We start from the raw sequence: 15831 nt of genomic DNA, 5'->3' as shown, positions 1-15831 counted from the left end.
TGCAATGTCACTAAAACTAACATTAGACCTAGAACTAGAAACATTAGGGTTTAGCCGTCTTCAGAGAGACGGTTAGTGAGATCGGTCTAGTGATAGTTCTACATAGTGATATCTAGTGCTATCTAGCACTGTCACTGGCACTAACACTAGACCTAGAACTAGAATCATTTGGGTTTAGCCGTCTTGAGAGACGTGCGGCTAAACCCAAATGATTCTAGTTCTAGGTATAGTGTTAGTTTTAGTTTTACACTTGCAATGTCACTAAAACTAACATTAGACCTAGAACTAGAAACATTAGGGTTTAGCCGTCTTCAGAGAGACGGTTAGTGAGATCGGTCTAGTGATAGTTCTACATAGTGATATCTAGTGCTATCTAGCACTGTCACTAGCACTAACACTAGACCTAGAACTAGAATCATTTGGGTTTAGCCGTCTTGAGAGACGTGCGGCTAAACCCAAACGGTTCTAGTTCTAGGTATAGTGTTAGTTTTAGTTTTACACTTGCAATGTCACTAAAACTAACATTAGACCTAGAACTAGAAACATTAGGGTTTAGCCGTCTTGAGAGAGACGGTTAGTGAGATCGGTCTAGTGATAGTTCTACATAGTGATATCTAGTGCTATCTAGCACTGGCACTAACACTAGACCTAGAACTAGAATCATTTGGGTTTAGCCGTCTTGAGAGACGTGCGGCTAAACCCAAACGGTTCTAGTTCTAGGTATAGTGTTAGTTTTAGTTTTACACTTGCAATGTCACTAAAACTAACATTAGAACTAGAACTAGAAACATTAGGGTTTAGCCGTCTTGAGAGAGACGGTTAGTGAGGTCGGTCTAGTGATAGTTCTACATAGTGATATCTAGTGCTATCTAGCACTGTCATTGGCACTAACACTAGACCTAGAACTAGAATCATTTGGGTTTAGCCGTCTTGAGAGACGTGCGGCTAAACCCAAACGATTCTAGTTCTAGGTATAGTGTTAGTTTTAATTTTGCACTTGCAATGTCACTAAAACTAACATTAGAACTAGAACTAGAAACATTAGGGTTTAGCCGTCTTGAGAGAGACGGTTAGTGAGATCGGTCTAGTGATAGTTCTACATAGTGATATCTAGTGCTATCTAGCACTATCACTAGCACTAACACTAGCCCTAGAACTAAAAACATTCGAGTTTAGCAGTCTTAAGAAACGTACGGCTAAACCCGAATGTTTCTAGTTGTAGGTCTAGTGTTAGTTCTAGTTTAATCTCAATGAAAAATATATAACAATCTAGCGCAGGTGAAGCGGATAAGGTCTCGGACCAACCACAGCAACATACGTTTAAATATACATATATATATATAAATATTTCGATTGATACAGTTTAATTTAAAAAACGACGATCTTGATAGGTTCTGAACTAATGTTTATCCATTGTGTATTTGCGTGGGATAGAACGACAACAATAAGCTCTCTCGGAACAATCCACTAGCGCGTCCTTGAACCGATGAAAGTGAGCTGCAATACCTTCGAAAGCAACGTGGGAACTGTTCTTCGGTTGATTCACCGAATTCACGTTACCCACTATTATCTGTCTTGTAGTGAATATCGAAACGATCTCGTTGTCAACGTTTCCGGATCAACCCAAGGAAGGACTTGCCTCGTTCCGTTTTCGTCATTTCCGTTTCCCTCCCGGCAACAACGCACATTGCCGTTGCCCGTTCTTGCTTCTATTAACCGTTAGGAGGACGTGTGGGGGCCGGAAAAATCGAGCCCCACCTCGCGGGACTATCCGCAATTACCGGATTACGTATTCACGCGCCCATCGGAATGTGGCAAAGCCGGCAAGAAGGAGAGAGAGGCTCGGCGAGAGAGAAGATAGACGCATATGTTCGATCGGTGCTTTGCTTGCATCACATGAGGAGGTGCGCTCGTTCTATATTTAGAGATCATATGGGACAACGAGAAGACGTGGGAGGCTGTGGTTTTTGTGCTATTTTCAGATTTTTAAACAATTATACGTGTATAAGGAATTAAATAAAAAAAATTGTTAGCGTTACGCGATAGTCGTGTTATTTTTTAATTATCAATTGATGACTATTAAATAAAATAAATCTCTTTACGTTAAGGCTGTTTTTAGATGAAAGACGATGCCGACGCTATCTCATATGGCACGTGCGATCAATTTTATGCCTTGACGTGGGGTGTTAGCTTTATTTATATATTCCGAATGAGGCATGCAATTGTCTCTTTGTAGGTACTTGTCGCAGTTTTGTGCCGTTTATCGTTTACGGTAGGTTCTCTACTCTCTCGTGAGTTATATTGTTGTCGAGAATGGATAAACCTGGTTGTGCGAAACGGAAAGGTATAACGGAAAGGTAAGATCGTAATAATTGATGAATGGTGGGGATTCAACGACGAGACCGTATTTGGTTTGTCGCAACAGCTGATGCTTCACGTCCAAATAATCGTCTTCCGTTTGAATATAACTTTAGTTTAAGTTCTGTCACGTTCGTATCGATCTGATATGTCTTATCCCGGTGGTGGAGCGGCCAAGACCAAGACCAGCCGAAGCGGTCAGTCGATTCTAGCCCGAGGGGGACCGCATATATTAATACGAAACGAACATAAATTTCCCGCACGTATAATAAATGGCGAGCGGTCGTCGACCATCACTTAAAATATCATCAAAGACATCAATTTTACATAGAAATTGATCGCAAAATCAAAACTATTTAGTATTTACCACAAATTAATTAAATCCTAACCTAACCTAACGTAGCTTTTGCCAACACTAATAAAAAATATAATCCCCTCGAGTAATTTTTCTCGGGGAAAACATTCCGTCGAGTATGCTGTGTGCGAGGTCATGGCACTCCGCGACCGCGTTTGTTTTGACGTGGCCAACTTGATTTCGCGGCACCTGTTTGGCTTTAAGCTTTGTTGCACGCAATGTTACCTACACGTTCAAAGGGGAGCAATGATGTTTTGTCTTGCGAGCGCAAATTCGATTTATATTTTTTGCTTTTATCGAGTTTGACCAATTAGTTTGATAGGCTTAATGACAAAAGCGGGCAAACGTAACTGTTCGAAACAGAAACTTTACTAACACAATAAATCTCCCCCATATCGATTATTAATATAACGGAGTAGCCACATTGTAACTTCTTGCTATGAAGTAATCGTTTTTAATTTTATTTTAGAGAGACCTAGAACGTCAATTCACGGAACACTAAAACAATTCATATAAAGTTTATTGCTTATAATGGATGCTTCCTTATAAGCTCGGGGCTATTACCGTTTACGTAAAACCAGGCATCATTGTGAATGCGCGAGTTAATGACGGTTCTAAAACTAGAAGGTGTCATAAAGCGGGGACGCTTCTTATTGAAAGACGGCGTTAATTCCAAAACGAGATGTGTTATTCTAAACTAATGCCAATTTGTTTATGTTTATAACTTTAAAAAACGCAATGCTGTTGGTGGTTAACAGGTGGTGATTTTTTACGATTTCGAAACTTGACTTAACCGTGTTGTTAAAAACGAATTATCTTTGCCGAACATTTGGTAGGCGGAATAAAAATTTGCTAAATTTACGGATAGCGTGTAAACGGGACATGATGTATTGAATTAATTATTTAAATAAATTGTATTTACAGAATTACAAATTATGCCGGCGCCAGATGCTTTCAAGAATTTATGCAGACGCGAAATGAAATTGATGGCGAAATTAATACGTCCCGTATAAGATTCGTGGGGCGATAGCGAAAAAGATGGGGGTTGGGTCCACCTTTTACAATTTAATTCAAATTCATTTTTACACCCGCATACAATAATTGATACTTTCTCGCATAAGCAAAAAATAAAACGGATTTTAATTTATAATTAACATATTTAAAAGAAAAAAGAAAAAAGAAAAGTATGGCGGCTGAGTGAGGAGTGCTTTGTTTCGCTCCGCCGTATTTTGTTTGTGACGGGGAAGTTATTATTGTTTATTATTTGCACGATGGCTGATAAGACTCGGGCAGCGCAGGAGAAAAAAGATTTCGTGAAATCTTGTGTGATCGAAATTATTAAAGACGTTGATTTCTTAAATATTCTACGAGATATTATTTCTAAGGAAGTGGAACGGGTTTTTTCCGAAAAAATCAGGTTCCTTGAGGACCGTGTTGAGCAGTTGAACCATGAAAACAGTGAGTTGACCTTAAAATGCGATGATTTAGAGCAATATTCGCGGCGATCTAATGTTCGTATAAAGGGATTAAAAAAGTGCCAGTCTAGTGAAGTCGAAGATAAAGTTCTTGAGCTGATTAACGGCAGTTTGAATATCAACATGGCGCGTAATTTGATTGATCGGTGTCATGCAGTTGGTCAACCTACGAAACACGGTACGCAAACTATCCTCGTTAAATTTGTGAGCTATCGAGAACGAAGAATGGTCATGCACAACAGGAAACTGCTTAAAGGTAAAAATATCTCAATTGTAGAAGATCTGACGAAGGTGCGCCATCGGTTGTATCAAGAAGCGGTGAAAAAATTTAATTACAGAGCTGTTTGGTCCTTGGATGGGAACATCTTTGTGAACAGGAATGGCATTAAATTTAAAATTAAGTCGCTCGCTGATTTGGATAAATTAGGGTGCTCTGAGTTGATTGAGGAAGGGAAGAAAAATAAAATGAAATAAATTAAAATAAATAAATGAATAAACTTCTTAATGTAGCTGTTTGTGGTTACGGCGGAGAGGAGACTAGTTATTTCGTGCCTCTCTTTGTTCTTTATTTTGTTTTTTTCTTTTTGTTAATTTTGTCTGTATATAGAATAACTTTAGTTTATTATTTGTATGCATTTGATACGCCTTGCACATCTGAATGTCAGATCGCTTTTGCCTAAATTAGTAGATGTTAAAACTATATTATGTGATAATCATTTTGATGTTTTGGTTTTGACCGAAACGTGGTTGAATCCAAATACTGAGTACGATTTTGGATTTGATGGTTATAGAATTGTCAGATTTGATAGGACGGATCGTGGTGGGGGTGTTGCGATAGTCTTCCGTGATTACTTTGACTATAAGCCTATTGCGGTTGGTGGTGATATTGAGCAGGTCTGGCTTCAATTTTTCTTTCCTAAGTCCTCTATTTTTGTCGGTGGGATATACAGACCGCCTCACATTAATTGTAGAGACTTTTTGAGTAGTGTGGAGGAAGTATACACTACTTGTGTTGCTGAATCCGAAAACATTTTTTGTTTGGGTGACCTGAACATCGATCTTCTGAACGTGAATGGTCCATTCATTAACCTGTTTCATGAATTCTTGGATGTATGCTCGGCTGTGCAACTAATAGGTGATCCGACTCGTGTGACCAATGCTGTTGTGACATTGTTGGATGTCATCGTCACATCTTGCTGTCGTTTGGTGAGTATTAGTGGCGTATTGCCGTGTGATTTGTCTGATCATGATTTGATTTTTTGCGAAATAGATTTGAAAGTACCTAAGATTCCTCCTCGGTTATTATCCGTGCGTATGCTGCGTGGTGTCGATGAGTGTGCTTTCATTAGCGATCTGCAATCGGTGCCTTTTCACAAAATATTTTTCATGGATAACATTAATTGTAAAGTTCAAAACTTTAATAACTTGCTGCTGGCTTTATTTGACAGACATGCCCCTTTAACCGTGAGGAGGTTTACCAAAAAGGTCGTACCTTGGTTAACACCAAATATTAAATTGCTTATGGACGAACGTGATAGGGCAAAGAATAAATACAAGCGTACTCGTTCAGGTGCTGATTGGGTTGCTTATAAGGAGCTGAGGAATTTTACTACAACCTGCATTAGAAGAGAAAGAAAATCATATCTGGAATTTTTATATCAGACGTCTCGGGGTGCTGAACTGTGGAAACAATTGAATCATTTGGGTATTTGTGGTACGAAATGTTCACAGCAAATCCCTGCTCACTTGAATCGACCAGATGAGGTTAACGATTTCTTTATTGATTCAGTCCCTTCTTTGAACCCTGCAACGCGTTTCAGTTTTAATGACTTACCGCCTTTAAATTTGATTCAAACTAATTTTAAGTTTGTCTTTGTATCCGAAGCTGATGTAATAAAAGCTATTTCCTCAATTTCTTCTAGAGCTGCCGGTGCTGATAATATCAGTATGAGTATGTTGAATATGTGTCTTCCATTTATATTACCCTACTTGACACATTTACTCAATGTTTGCATTGAAACTTCGGATGTACCTGACTGTTGGAAGTTGTCAATTGTGGTTCCTATCCCGAAAAAACGTGACCCATCTGAGCCTAAAGATCTGCGGCCGATTAGCATATTGCCAATTTTATCTAAAGTTCTGGAAAGAATTATGTTTAATCAGTTGCATCAATTTGTTCAAATTAATAATATTTTACCGAAGCATCAATCTGGTTTTCGTAGAAACCATAGCTGCAGTACTGCTCTTCTCAAGGTAACTAATGATATTTTACAGGCTCGAGATAAAGGATTATGTACGTTGGTAGTCTTGTTGGATTTTAGTAGAGCTTTTGATAGTGTTTGTCATGATTTGCTTGTGGAATTGTTAAAGTATATTGGCTTCAGCGAATCCGCTTTAAACTTAATTGAAAATTATTTAAGTAATAGGCATCAGTCGGTTAGAATCGGTGATGCTTTGTCTGAATTTCGCTGTTTGAGCAAGGGTGTACCACAAGGTACTATTTTAGGGCCTATTCTATTTTCTTTATATACATCTCAAATCGTTAGGGGGTTAAATCATTGTGAGTACCATATGTATGCGGATGACTTGCAGATGTATGTTTCCTTTGATCCACGCGACTTCGCGTTGGGTATTACGAATATGCAAAAAGACCTCGATTACATTCATAAAGTGGCTCGGGAATACGGTCTACATCTTAATCCGAGTAAATCCAATGCTATACTTTTTGGAAATTCCGCTATATGTAATGGTTTTCGGGAAAGCATTGATTTGCAAATTGATGGTTGTAACATTCCTTTGGTTAGTGAGGTAAAGAATTTGGGTATGATTATGGACAACAGTTTTCGCTATAAGAAGCATGTCTCCAACTGTATATCCAGGGCTTATTATCATCTGAGGATGTTGTTTCCTCATAGACACTACCTTGGTATTCATCTGAAAAAGGTGTTGTGCGAAGCCTCTGTGTTGTCTCAATTCACTTATTGTGCTGAGGTCTACCATCCGTGCATTGACGTTAGCGATGTAACACGTATTCAACGAGTGCAAAATTCGTGTCTTCGGTATATTTATGGAATTAGAAAATATAACAGAATATCTTATAAACTGAAGGATGCGGGATGGCTAAATATGTATCATCGTAGGAAAGTGCAGTGTTTGTGCCTATACCATAAAATTATAAACTACAAGGAACCACAGTATCTCTACCAACTGATAACTTTCCGAAATGATGTCCACCGAATAAATACGCGATTTCGCGGAAGACTGTCGCCACCCTTCTATCGTTTGTCTTTGTTTCAGAGATCATACTTATTTCAAATAACTTCGAAATATAATGAGGTGGACGATAATTGCAAGGGGTTCTCACTACGAAGGTTTAAACTTACACAGAAATATTCTTGTTTTCTTGAACAATGTCTACATGGGGGCAAACGCTGATCTGACATGTTTTGCAATCTTGTTGTTGTATCTAGCTGTTGCTTTGTAATTTTTGGCCGAGTCATGTTTTTCTTTTTTTGTTTCTTAGGTTAGTTAGAGCAGCTGTACTAACTAGTACAAGCTGGAACTCGCCTATTTTCTTTTGTATGTTTTTTTTTTTTTGTACAATTAAGCTTATTTTCTAATAAAGGCATTTATTATTATTATTATTATTATTATTTTAATCGAACTTACTAAAATTACTTTAAAATGTTAATTATTTCAGCATGATATCTCAATTTGTTCTTTAGATACGATTTTTCAAGTTTCTCATCTTAGGTCCATTACTACCATCTTTTAGTTAAATTTATCTTATAGATAAACCAATCTACTAGCCAATCAGAGCGCGTGAAATAGCCGTAACCATAGTAACAATCTCTTAGATAGCTTAACCAGAAGATGGTAGTAACGAGCCTTAGGCCCACTACTACCACTCATAGATAAAGTCGCTGATAGCGTTATCTATCGGATAGCTTACAAAATTGGTTACTACCACTGCATTTATCTTATAGATACCGCTATCCAAGGGTAACTTTTGAAATATCTGTAACCCGTGGATTGGGTGTCGGATAAGTTGCTATCTAAGGGATAACTGCGGATACCTAACCTCAAATAGAATTTATACTGATGTATAAAATTCGAGCGTTTTACTATTTCTGTTAAAATAAGAAAAGTAGTATAAACGTAAATAAAAAACTATTAATAATTAACATTAGATAAAATCATCATGGATAATTTCTTCGACATTGGAGATGAAGAACAAATTTTTACAGAAATCAACGAATTATTTCTATAAGAAGCGAAAAGATAATAAGGAGTAGAGTTGACCATTTAAATATTCATTCAGATGTTGAATTTATTACGATATTTCGACTCTCGAAAAAAAGTTTTCATCACCTTTTCAATCAAATAGAAGATGTAATAAAACCTCCATCCATGATGTAAGTAATTTGTTGATTGCTATTATTTAATGTAAAATTCATCAAAATTTCAGCAATAATGCTGTACCTTCTTCAAACCGTTTGTTGCTGACTCTTCGGTTTTATGCAATAGGTAACATGTTGCTATCCATAGCAGATTTTGCAGGAGTGAGTGTACAATTGGCATCTTCAGTCGTTCATCATGTTAGTTGTGCCATTATTGTTTACCATCACATTTTAACATACAATAATACGAGATTCTTCTTCATCGAACAGGTTAAAATATCGTCAAAATACCTAATAGTAGGTCTTTTGACCACATACAGCTGTCAATTTAATATAATAGACCAAAAAATCCCTAGATTTCTTGATTATCTCAAGGATTTCTTAACTATGAGATAAATGGAGGAGGTAGTACGGACGATCCTGTTATCTACGAGATAAATTGTATCTTATAGATAGCTTAACTGATAGATAGCATTGGTTTGGTAGTAACGGGCCTTAATATCGCAAAAATATGTTATTGGCAACATCGATATTGTGGGAGACGATAACAAATACGACGTTATAAGATTATGATAGAATAGGATTTTCCATGATTTTTTATTCACCCTGTATATTTACCTCGTCAAATTTTATTAAGAGAGACGGTCATCGTTGAACGAGAGCCCACGTGTTGGTCCATTCGCGGACCAAACTGGCTGCCGGCGATGCCTTCTTCACTTGCGCCTCTTCCTCTTGCCTTCTTCCTCCTTCCATGCACAGGTCGGAAAGAAACTTCCATCCCGCTTCATCTTCTCATAGCACGTTTTCGTCTTTCTCTCTGCAACAACGATGGCCTTGCAGCAGGTCCGTTGACCTATAACCGTCTGCCGTCTTCGATGGCTCACAGCGCTGCCTAATGCAGACGCCTTCGTCCCAACATCAAAGAACAAGAAGAAGAAGAAGAAGAAGTAGAAGTCTCCTGAGAGGCCCCCGGAAGGGGTTTTGCACTTCTTAGTGTCTGTTGTCTACCTGACAAGATCGACTAATTGGGATTTAATTTGTTTACGTTTAAATTGGGGATAATTTTTGAAATGATTTTTGGCGAGCAGGTGATGGAAGCGTAGATAGAAGGGTGGTCAACCCCTGTGAAAACAACAATCGAGGAGGGAAAAACGTGAAACGTCCGGGGGAATGCAAAGAAAGTAAAAAAACTGAGCACATAAATTGTTTCGTCGCCGTGGAGTGTCAACAATAAATTGCGTCGCGCCATCTGCTTCCATCGCGAGCGAGTTACGTTGTCGATAAATCGTCAATTGGTGGCGCGATATCGTTTATAATCGCACCTTTGTCCCACCTGACTCTCTGTCCTACACCGAGTTTACTTGTACTTGTAGTCTTTTTCCCTCCGTAATTGACTACAATTTGCGGCATCGCGTGCAAATACAGAGACAATGGGAAGGTACAATTTCAATACAGGTGACTCAAAACAGACGGTGGTCCAAAAGATACGGGTTCAAACATCTGTTCTTATGGTTTATATAAATTCGCCCCACAAAGAAAACCCCTTTCTCGAAAACCATCCAGAAACACGCACTTTAAACTTATTCCTTGAATTATCAATTTCGTTACCTCATTTCCACACGTGCCCAAGACAAAACAAACGTTATCGACAATGAGAAAGTCCCAAAACGAGGGCGGACAAAAGTTCCACTCCCACGTCCTCTTCCTTTTCGTCCTCCTCCTCTACCTCGAGGTACTTTGAGAAGTTTACTCCCAGACCCAGACGTCTGTCAAAACAAAAAGAGGCCGTACACCTGCTTCGTTTCGAGAACATAGAAAGCGAAAATTGCACCGTTCGATTGTTGCGGGTAATTTGTCATCAATATTATTCAGTTGGGAATTAAAATTATTTGTTAAAGGAGTAAATACTGAATCAAAACCTTTAATTAACTCAAATCAAATGGTTATTTGCTTTGAACCGAACTAACAGGTCATTAGTACATCTCTCTTTATAATGAATGGCCAATTTACCTTTGACGAGATGAGATTCTTTAATTATCATCCATTATTTCGAGTCTGTTGCAGTTTGCCTCTGTAAATCGCGAATTCCTCTTCAAATGTGAACGTTTTCGCTTCTCCAAGATGGCGCATTCTTGCGACGTTTCTTCATTACCACGCCGCATAGCGGTGCTTTTGTCTCTCGATGAACCCTCGCCGAGCGTAAAGTCGTTATTTTCGCGAAATTCCCTACGCAACAACACAATCGATAGATAACCCGTTGTTGCAAAACCCTCTTTTCACAATATTCACTCCAAATACATTGTACACACCTGCTTTTATATCAATAGTATTATTTGAAAAATCGAACAAGTGGTGTTGTATTATTAATATTAGTAGATAAGTTGGGTAAAGAGAAGATTAGAATGTTCAACATCGGGAAAATTAAAATTAAGACTCGAAGATGACTTGACTTAGAGATGTTGTTAATAATAATGAGAGGAAAGTTTTTTTACATTTTAGATTCTTTAACTGCGTAGCGGTTTTCGGGTAAAGGCGATGGGTCCACTAACCCAGAGTGTAGCGAACCATGCCCGGTTCGTGCATCGAATGCAGAAGGCTCTTTCAGGGCACCCGAGGTGAACGCGCCATTCAAGGTCGGAACGACCCGGGTTCAAGTTCGAACCAAGAGCCGCAGAAGAATCGGCCCAAACGGCCGTCTTCGACACGGATTTCTACCTGACGTACGGCCGAGCGCCCGCAGACAACAACCGATGTGTCTGCAGAGGGCCCCTTCTGCCAACGACGGCGGCACAGGAAGCCTTTTCTGTACGCGACTAGAAATTTTAGAAAACTAGATAAAAAGTTGCGCCACCGGAAAACACGTGCAATTTCAGTTATTGCTTTATCATAACTGATAAAGTTTAAATTTTGTTTAAACCAAAACATGACTCATACCTACATACAGTTTTTGTTAGTTAATGGATGTTTTAAATTAACTGAAAATTATTGAATAAAAAAATATTATTACAAGAATTTTAATAGAGGATACATAAAATAAAATTGTTAAAAAAAAACTTGTACAGTCTTTCACGTACAAGTCGTAACTGTCAGTAGTAAACGGAAAACAATGATTGCTCATTCACTGCGATTGATTCATACGCAGACTCGACTGTTAAGCAATAGATATAGGCTTGGATCCTCCGAGTGTTCTTTCGAAAAAGGGGGGGCCCCACCAACACACGGACCCTAGAAATTGCGCAAACCCTCCCCTCGAAGCAAAGTACGACGCCGCGCCGCTTCAGTCGCCGTCGAAAAGCCGTACCGAATGCGTCCGGATTGTGAACCGGCCACGAGGCCTCCTCCAACACCACCACCACCGACTAAACGAACGACCGATTTAATCTTTAAGTTTTGTGCCAATAAAAATAGGAAAAAAATTGTGCTTTCAATGTGATTTATTAATATTTAATCGTCCCGATTTATATTATCTTGCGTGGGTTGGATTATTTCGCCCATTTTTTGACTGTGATTGTTGAATGGCCGCATTGGCTTCTACGTCCTCACGGCAACTTTTCATCCCAGGATACCTCCGGAATCGACCTAACAGCTGCATAGGACCCTCTGCAAGCGCAACCGCTCCTGCTACTATGTGGTAAAGACATCGGAACGATTATTTCCTCTTTATTACTATTATTTTTTTTTTTTTTGATCGAATTTATTCAACGAATGAATCGTGAGGAAATCAGCTGATTGTAATGCTGAATATCGTTTATTTTAAATGAAGTGAAGTCATCGTTTACGTTTATCTCTCGTGTTTGAATAACTTATATCGAAGTAAAGTGTAAAGCAATGCAAATATTTTATTTTATCGCAATAATAAATAATGTTTTGAGTCATGATAGAGTTAGTAAAGAAAATGTTAGTGATTTGTCGGACCGCGTGGATCTTTGACCAATCGTCAATGGCGACGGTTCTTTTTTGCGCAGTGTACAGCTGCGCGGTTAATTTAGAGTTTTGATCGATTTAGCTTTTCCTCAATTTCTTTTTGAACAACTTTACTGTGCGCTTTTTTTTTACTCTTACTCAACAATTGTCTCTACTAATTAAGAAATCACAATTTTTAACATTACAACTTAATATGATTTGACATTTTTCCTTTAAGGTCATTAAATTTATAACTTATTTTTATATCTAAAAATGTAAAATCAACTTACAACTTGTTAAAATATAACTATTAGTTTGAGAGATGAGGCGGCTATTACATTATAATAGAAGTTAAACTTGTTAAAATAAAACTGTAAGGTTGAGAACCGAGCTTAAACTTATTGCTATCTTCTTTATAGTAGTTTCATTGCTATTCGGGTTAGATTTTGTCCCTTTGGGATGGCGTATTGTCCTCCCAGTAATAAATAACATTAATCTTTGTTCTTTATTTTCCGTAGTTGATTGATCTGAATCATGACATTATTAAGATAAGTTATTTTAATAATTTAAAATAACTTTTTAAGGCGCTTATTTACAAACTTTAATGACCTTGAAGGAAAAATGTCAAATTTTGAAACACCAACCCCAACTGCAATTAACATCATTCATTATTTACTTATTACGCCGCTAATTTAAACTTAACGCTCGATTAACCCTAGGTTAAGCTTTGACTAAGCTTGGAAATCAGAATCAATCTCTGATTAAATCTAATATTGATGACATTATTAAGATAAGGCTCTTATTTACAAACTTTAATGACCTTGAAGGAAAAATGTCAAATTTTGAACACCAACCCCAACTGCAATTAACATCATTCATTATTTACTTATTACGCCGCTAATTTAAACTTAACGCTCGATTAACCCTAGGTTAAGCTTTGACTAAGCTTGGAAATCAGAATCAATCTCTGATTAAATCTAATATTGATGACATTATTAAGATAAGTTATTTTAATAATTTAAAATAACTTTTTAAGGCGCTTATTTACAAACTTTAATGACCTTGAAGGAAAAATGTCAAATTTTGAAAACACCAACCCCAACTGCAATTAACATCATTCACTATTTACTTATTACGCCGCTAATTTAAACTTAACGCTCGATTAACCCTAGGTTAAGCTTTGACTAAGCTTGGAAATCAGAATCAATCTCTGATTAAATCTAATATTGATGACATTATTAAGATAAGTTATTTTAATAATTTAAAATAACTTTTTAAGGCGCTTATTTACAAACTTTAATGACATTAAAGGAAAAATGTCAAATTTTGAACACCAACCCCAACTGCAATTAACATCATTCATTATTTACTTATTACGCCGCTAATTTAAACTTAACGCTCGATTAACCCTAGGTTAAGCTTTGACTAAGCTTGGAAATCAGAATCAATCTCTGATTAAATCTAATATTGATGACATTATTAAGATAAGTTATTTTAATAATTTAAAATAACTTTTTAAGGCGCTTATTTACAAAGTTTAATGACCTTGAAGGAAAAATGTCAAATTTTGAAAACACCAACCCCAACTGCAATTAACATCATTCATTATTTACTTATTACGCCGCTAATTTAAACTTAACGCTCGATTAACCCTAGGTTAAGCTTTGACTAAGCTTGGAAATCAGAATCAATCTCTGATTAAATCTAATATTGATGACATTATTAAGATAAGTTATTTTAATAATTTAAAATAACTTTTTAAGGCGCTTATTTATAAACTTTAATGACCTTGAAGGAAAAATGTCAAATTTTGAAACACCAACCCCAACTGTAATTAACATCATTCATTATTTACTTATTACGCCGCTAATTTAAACTTAACGCTCGATTAACCCTAGGTTAAGCTTTGACTAAGCTTGGAAATCAGAATCAATCTCTGATTAAATCTAATATTGATGACATTATTAAGATAAGTTATTTTAATAATTTAAAATAACTTTTTAAGGCGCTTATTTACAAATTTTAATGACCTTGAAGGAAAAATGTCAAATTTTGAACACCAACCCCAACTGCAATTAACATCATTCATTATTTACTTATTACGCCGCTAATTTAAACTTAACGCTCGATTAACCCTAGGTTAAGCTTTGATTAAGCTTGGAAATCAGAATCAATCTCTGATTAAATCTAATATTGATGTTGTTTTATACATTATTATTCAATTAACGAGCTTCGCTTTTATAATAATTAGAATTTCAATTTATAGTGTTCACTTAAAGTTAACAGTACACTAATCGAGATTTATTAAACTTTGCCTTGATTAACGATGCCGTTTATGGAATAAAATTTACTTAGTATACGAATAACATCAGATGAAGCGTTGATTAAAATTAACAAGATCTGCTTAAGAATTAATTTAGTAGCGATCATTAAACTTGGTTGAAAATCTTATATGTAATACCTCTTCTTGAGTTAACGTACTGCCAAACCAAGCGTAACGCACGATTAACGTTGTGATTAGCATACAATCATGAATTGATAACATCAATACATGTTGTTAATGTTATATTAAAGAAGCGATAAAATTAAATCGATCCCAAATTCGAAAAATTACAAGTTGCTGCCACCTAGTGTTAAGTAGATATTCAATTCACTCATAATATTTTAAGCTTAAACTATATTGGATGAGTCTAGATAAGCATTATGTTATATATATTATAATTCCTTGATAAAAAAATAATCACATATTTATATCGATAAAAAATATGAGCAATATTTGTGGTTAAAACAATAACTTTTAATAGAAACACAAAAAAGGTAAAAACGTTGCGGTTTGAAAATATTTTAAAGTGAATTATTCTTTTTTAATGAAAACCAAAGAAATCATCCCATTATAACATTACTTGTACTTTACCAGGAAAGATTTTAACTGAACCCAACCTCAAAATTAAAAATTTTCTATAAATAAACGCCAAAGTTGATAACCTACGCGAGACGTTAAAAGCGTTTTCAACTCTCATTATCGTGTTGAAGCCGATTGATTTATGAAACGTAAAGCGGTGATAACAATTTCTAAACATAGGATTTATAATAATAACGTCGATTGTTTGAGTTTCTTTTCAAAAGTTTCCCGTCTAATTACGGATACTTAAACAACAAACGTTGTTGTTTTGTCGATTTATATCCATGCTCGTGTCAGTTCTTGAGTGCTGTTACGAGAGAGGTTACCCGAAACGGGGGTACGGTTAATTTTATTAAATCTAACCGCGGACAAAAGAAATGGCCACTCGGCACAGCCCCCAATCGATAACTTTCAAGTGTCGTTTCATTCCCGACGCGT

The 15831-nt window shown here is 36.6% G+C and overlaps 1 protein-coding gene across 3 annotated transcripts in view; it reads left to right on the top strand.

The window, feature by feature from the left end:
• LOC111414539 (AE binding protein 2 jing) overlaps positions 1-15831 on the top strand; it is an 80159-nt gene that overhangs the window by 44458 nt on the left and 19870 nt on the right. The window contains exon 1 of one of the 3 annotated variants that reach the window (XM_023045912.2): positions 2280-2357. The exons of 1 other annotated variant lie outside the window; for it this stretch is intronic. In XM_023045912.2, coding sequence (XP_022901680.1) covers positions 2314-2357 — 44 coding nt within the window. In that variant the 5' untranslated portion in view covers positions 2280-2313. Of the gene's footprint in view, positions 1-2279; positions 2358-11872; positions 12220-15831 lie in introns of those variants that run through there. One more of the 3 variants, XM_023045911.2, reaches the window with a different exon arrangement.

Source organism: Onthophagus taurus, chromosome 11, assembly GCF_036711975.1.
Source record: "Onthophagus taurus isolate NC chromosome 11, IU_Otau_3.0, whole genome shotgun sequence".
Lineage (NCBI taxonomy): Eukaryota > Metazoa > Arthropoda > Insecta > Coleoptera > Scarabaeidae > Onthophagus > Onthophagus taurus.
This window is presented reverse-complemented; position numbering and strand designations above follow the sequence as displayed.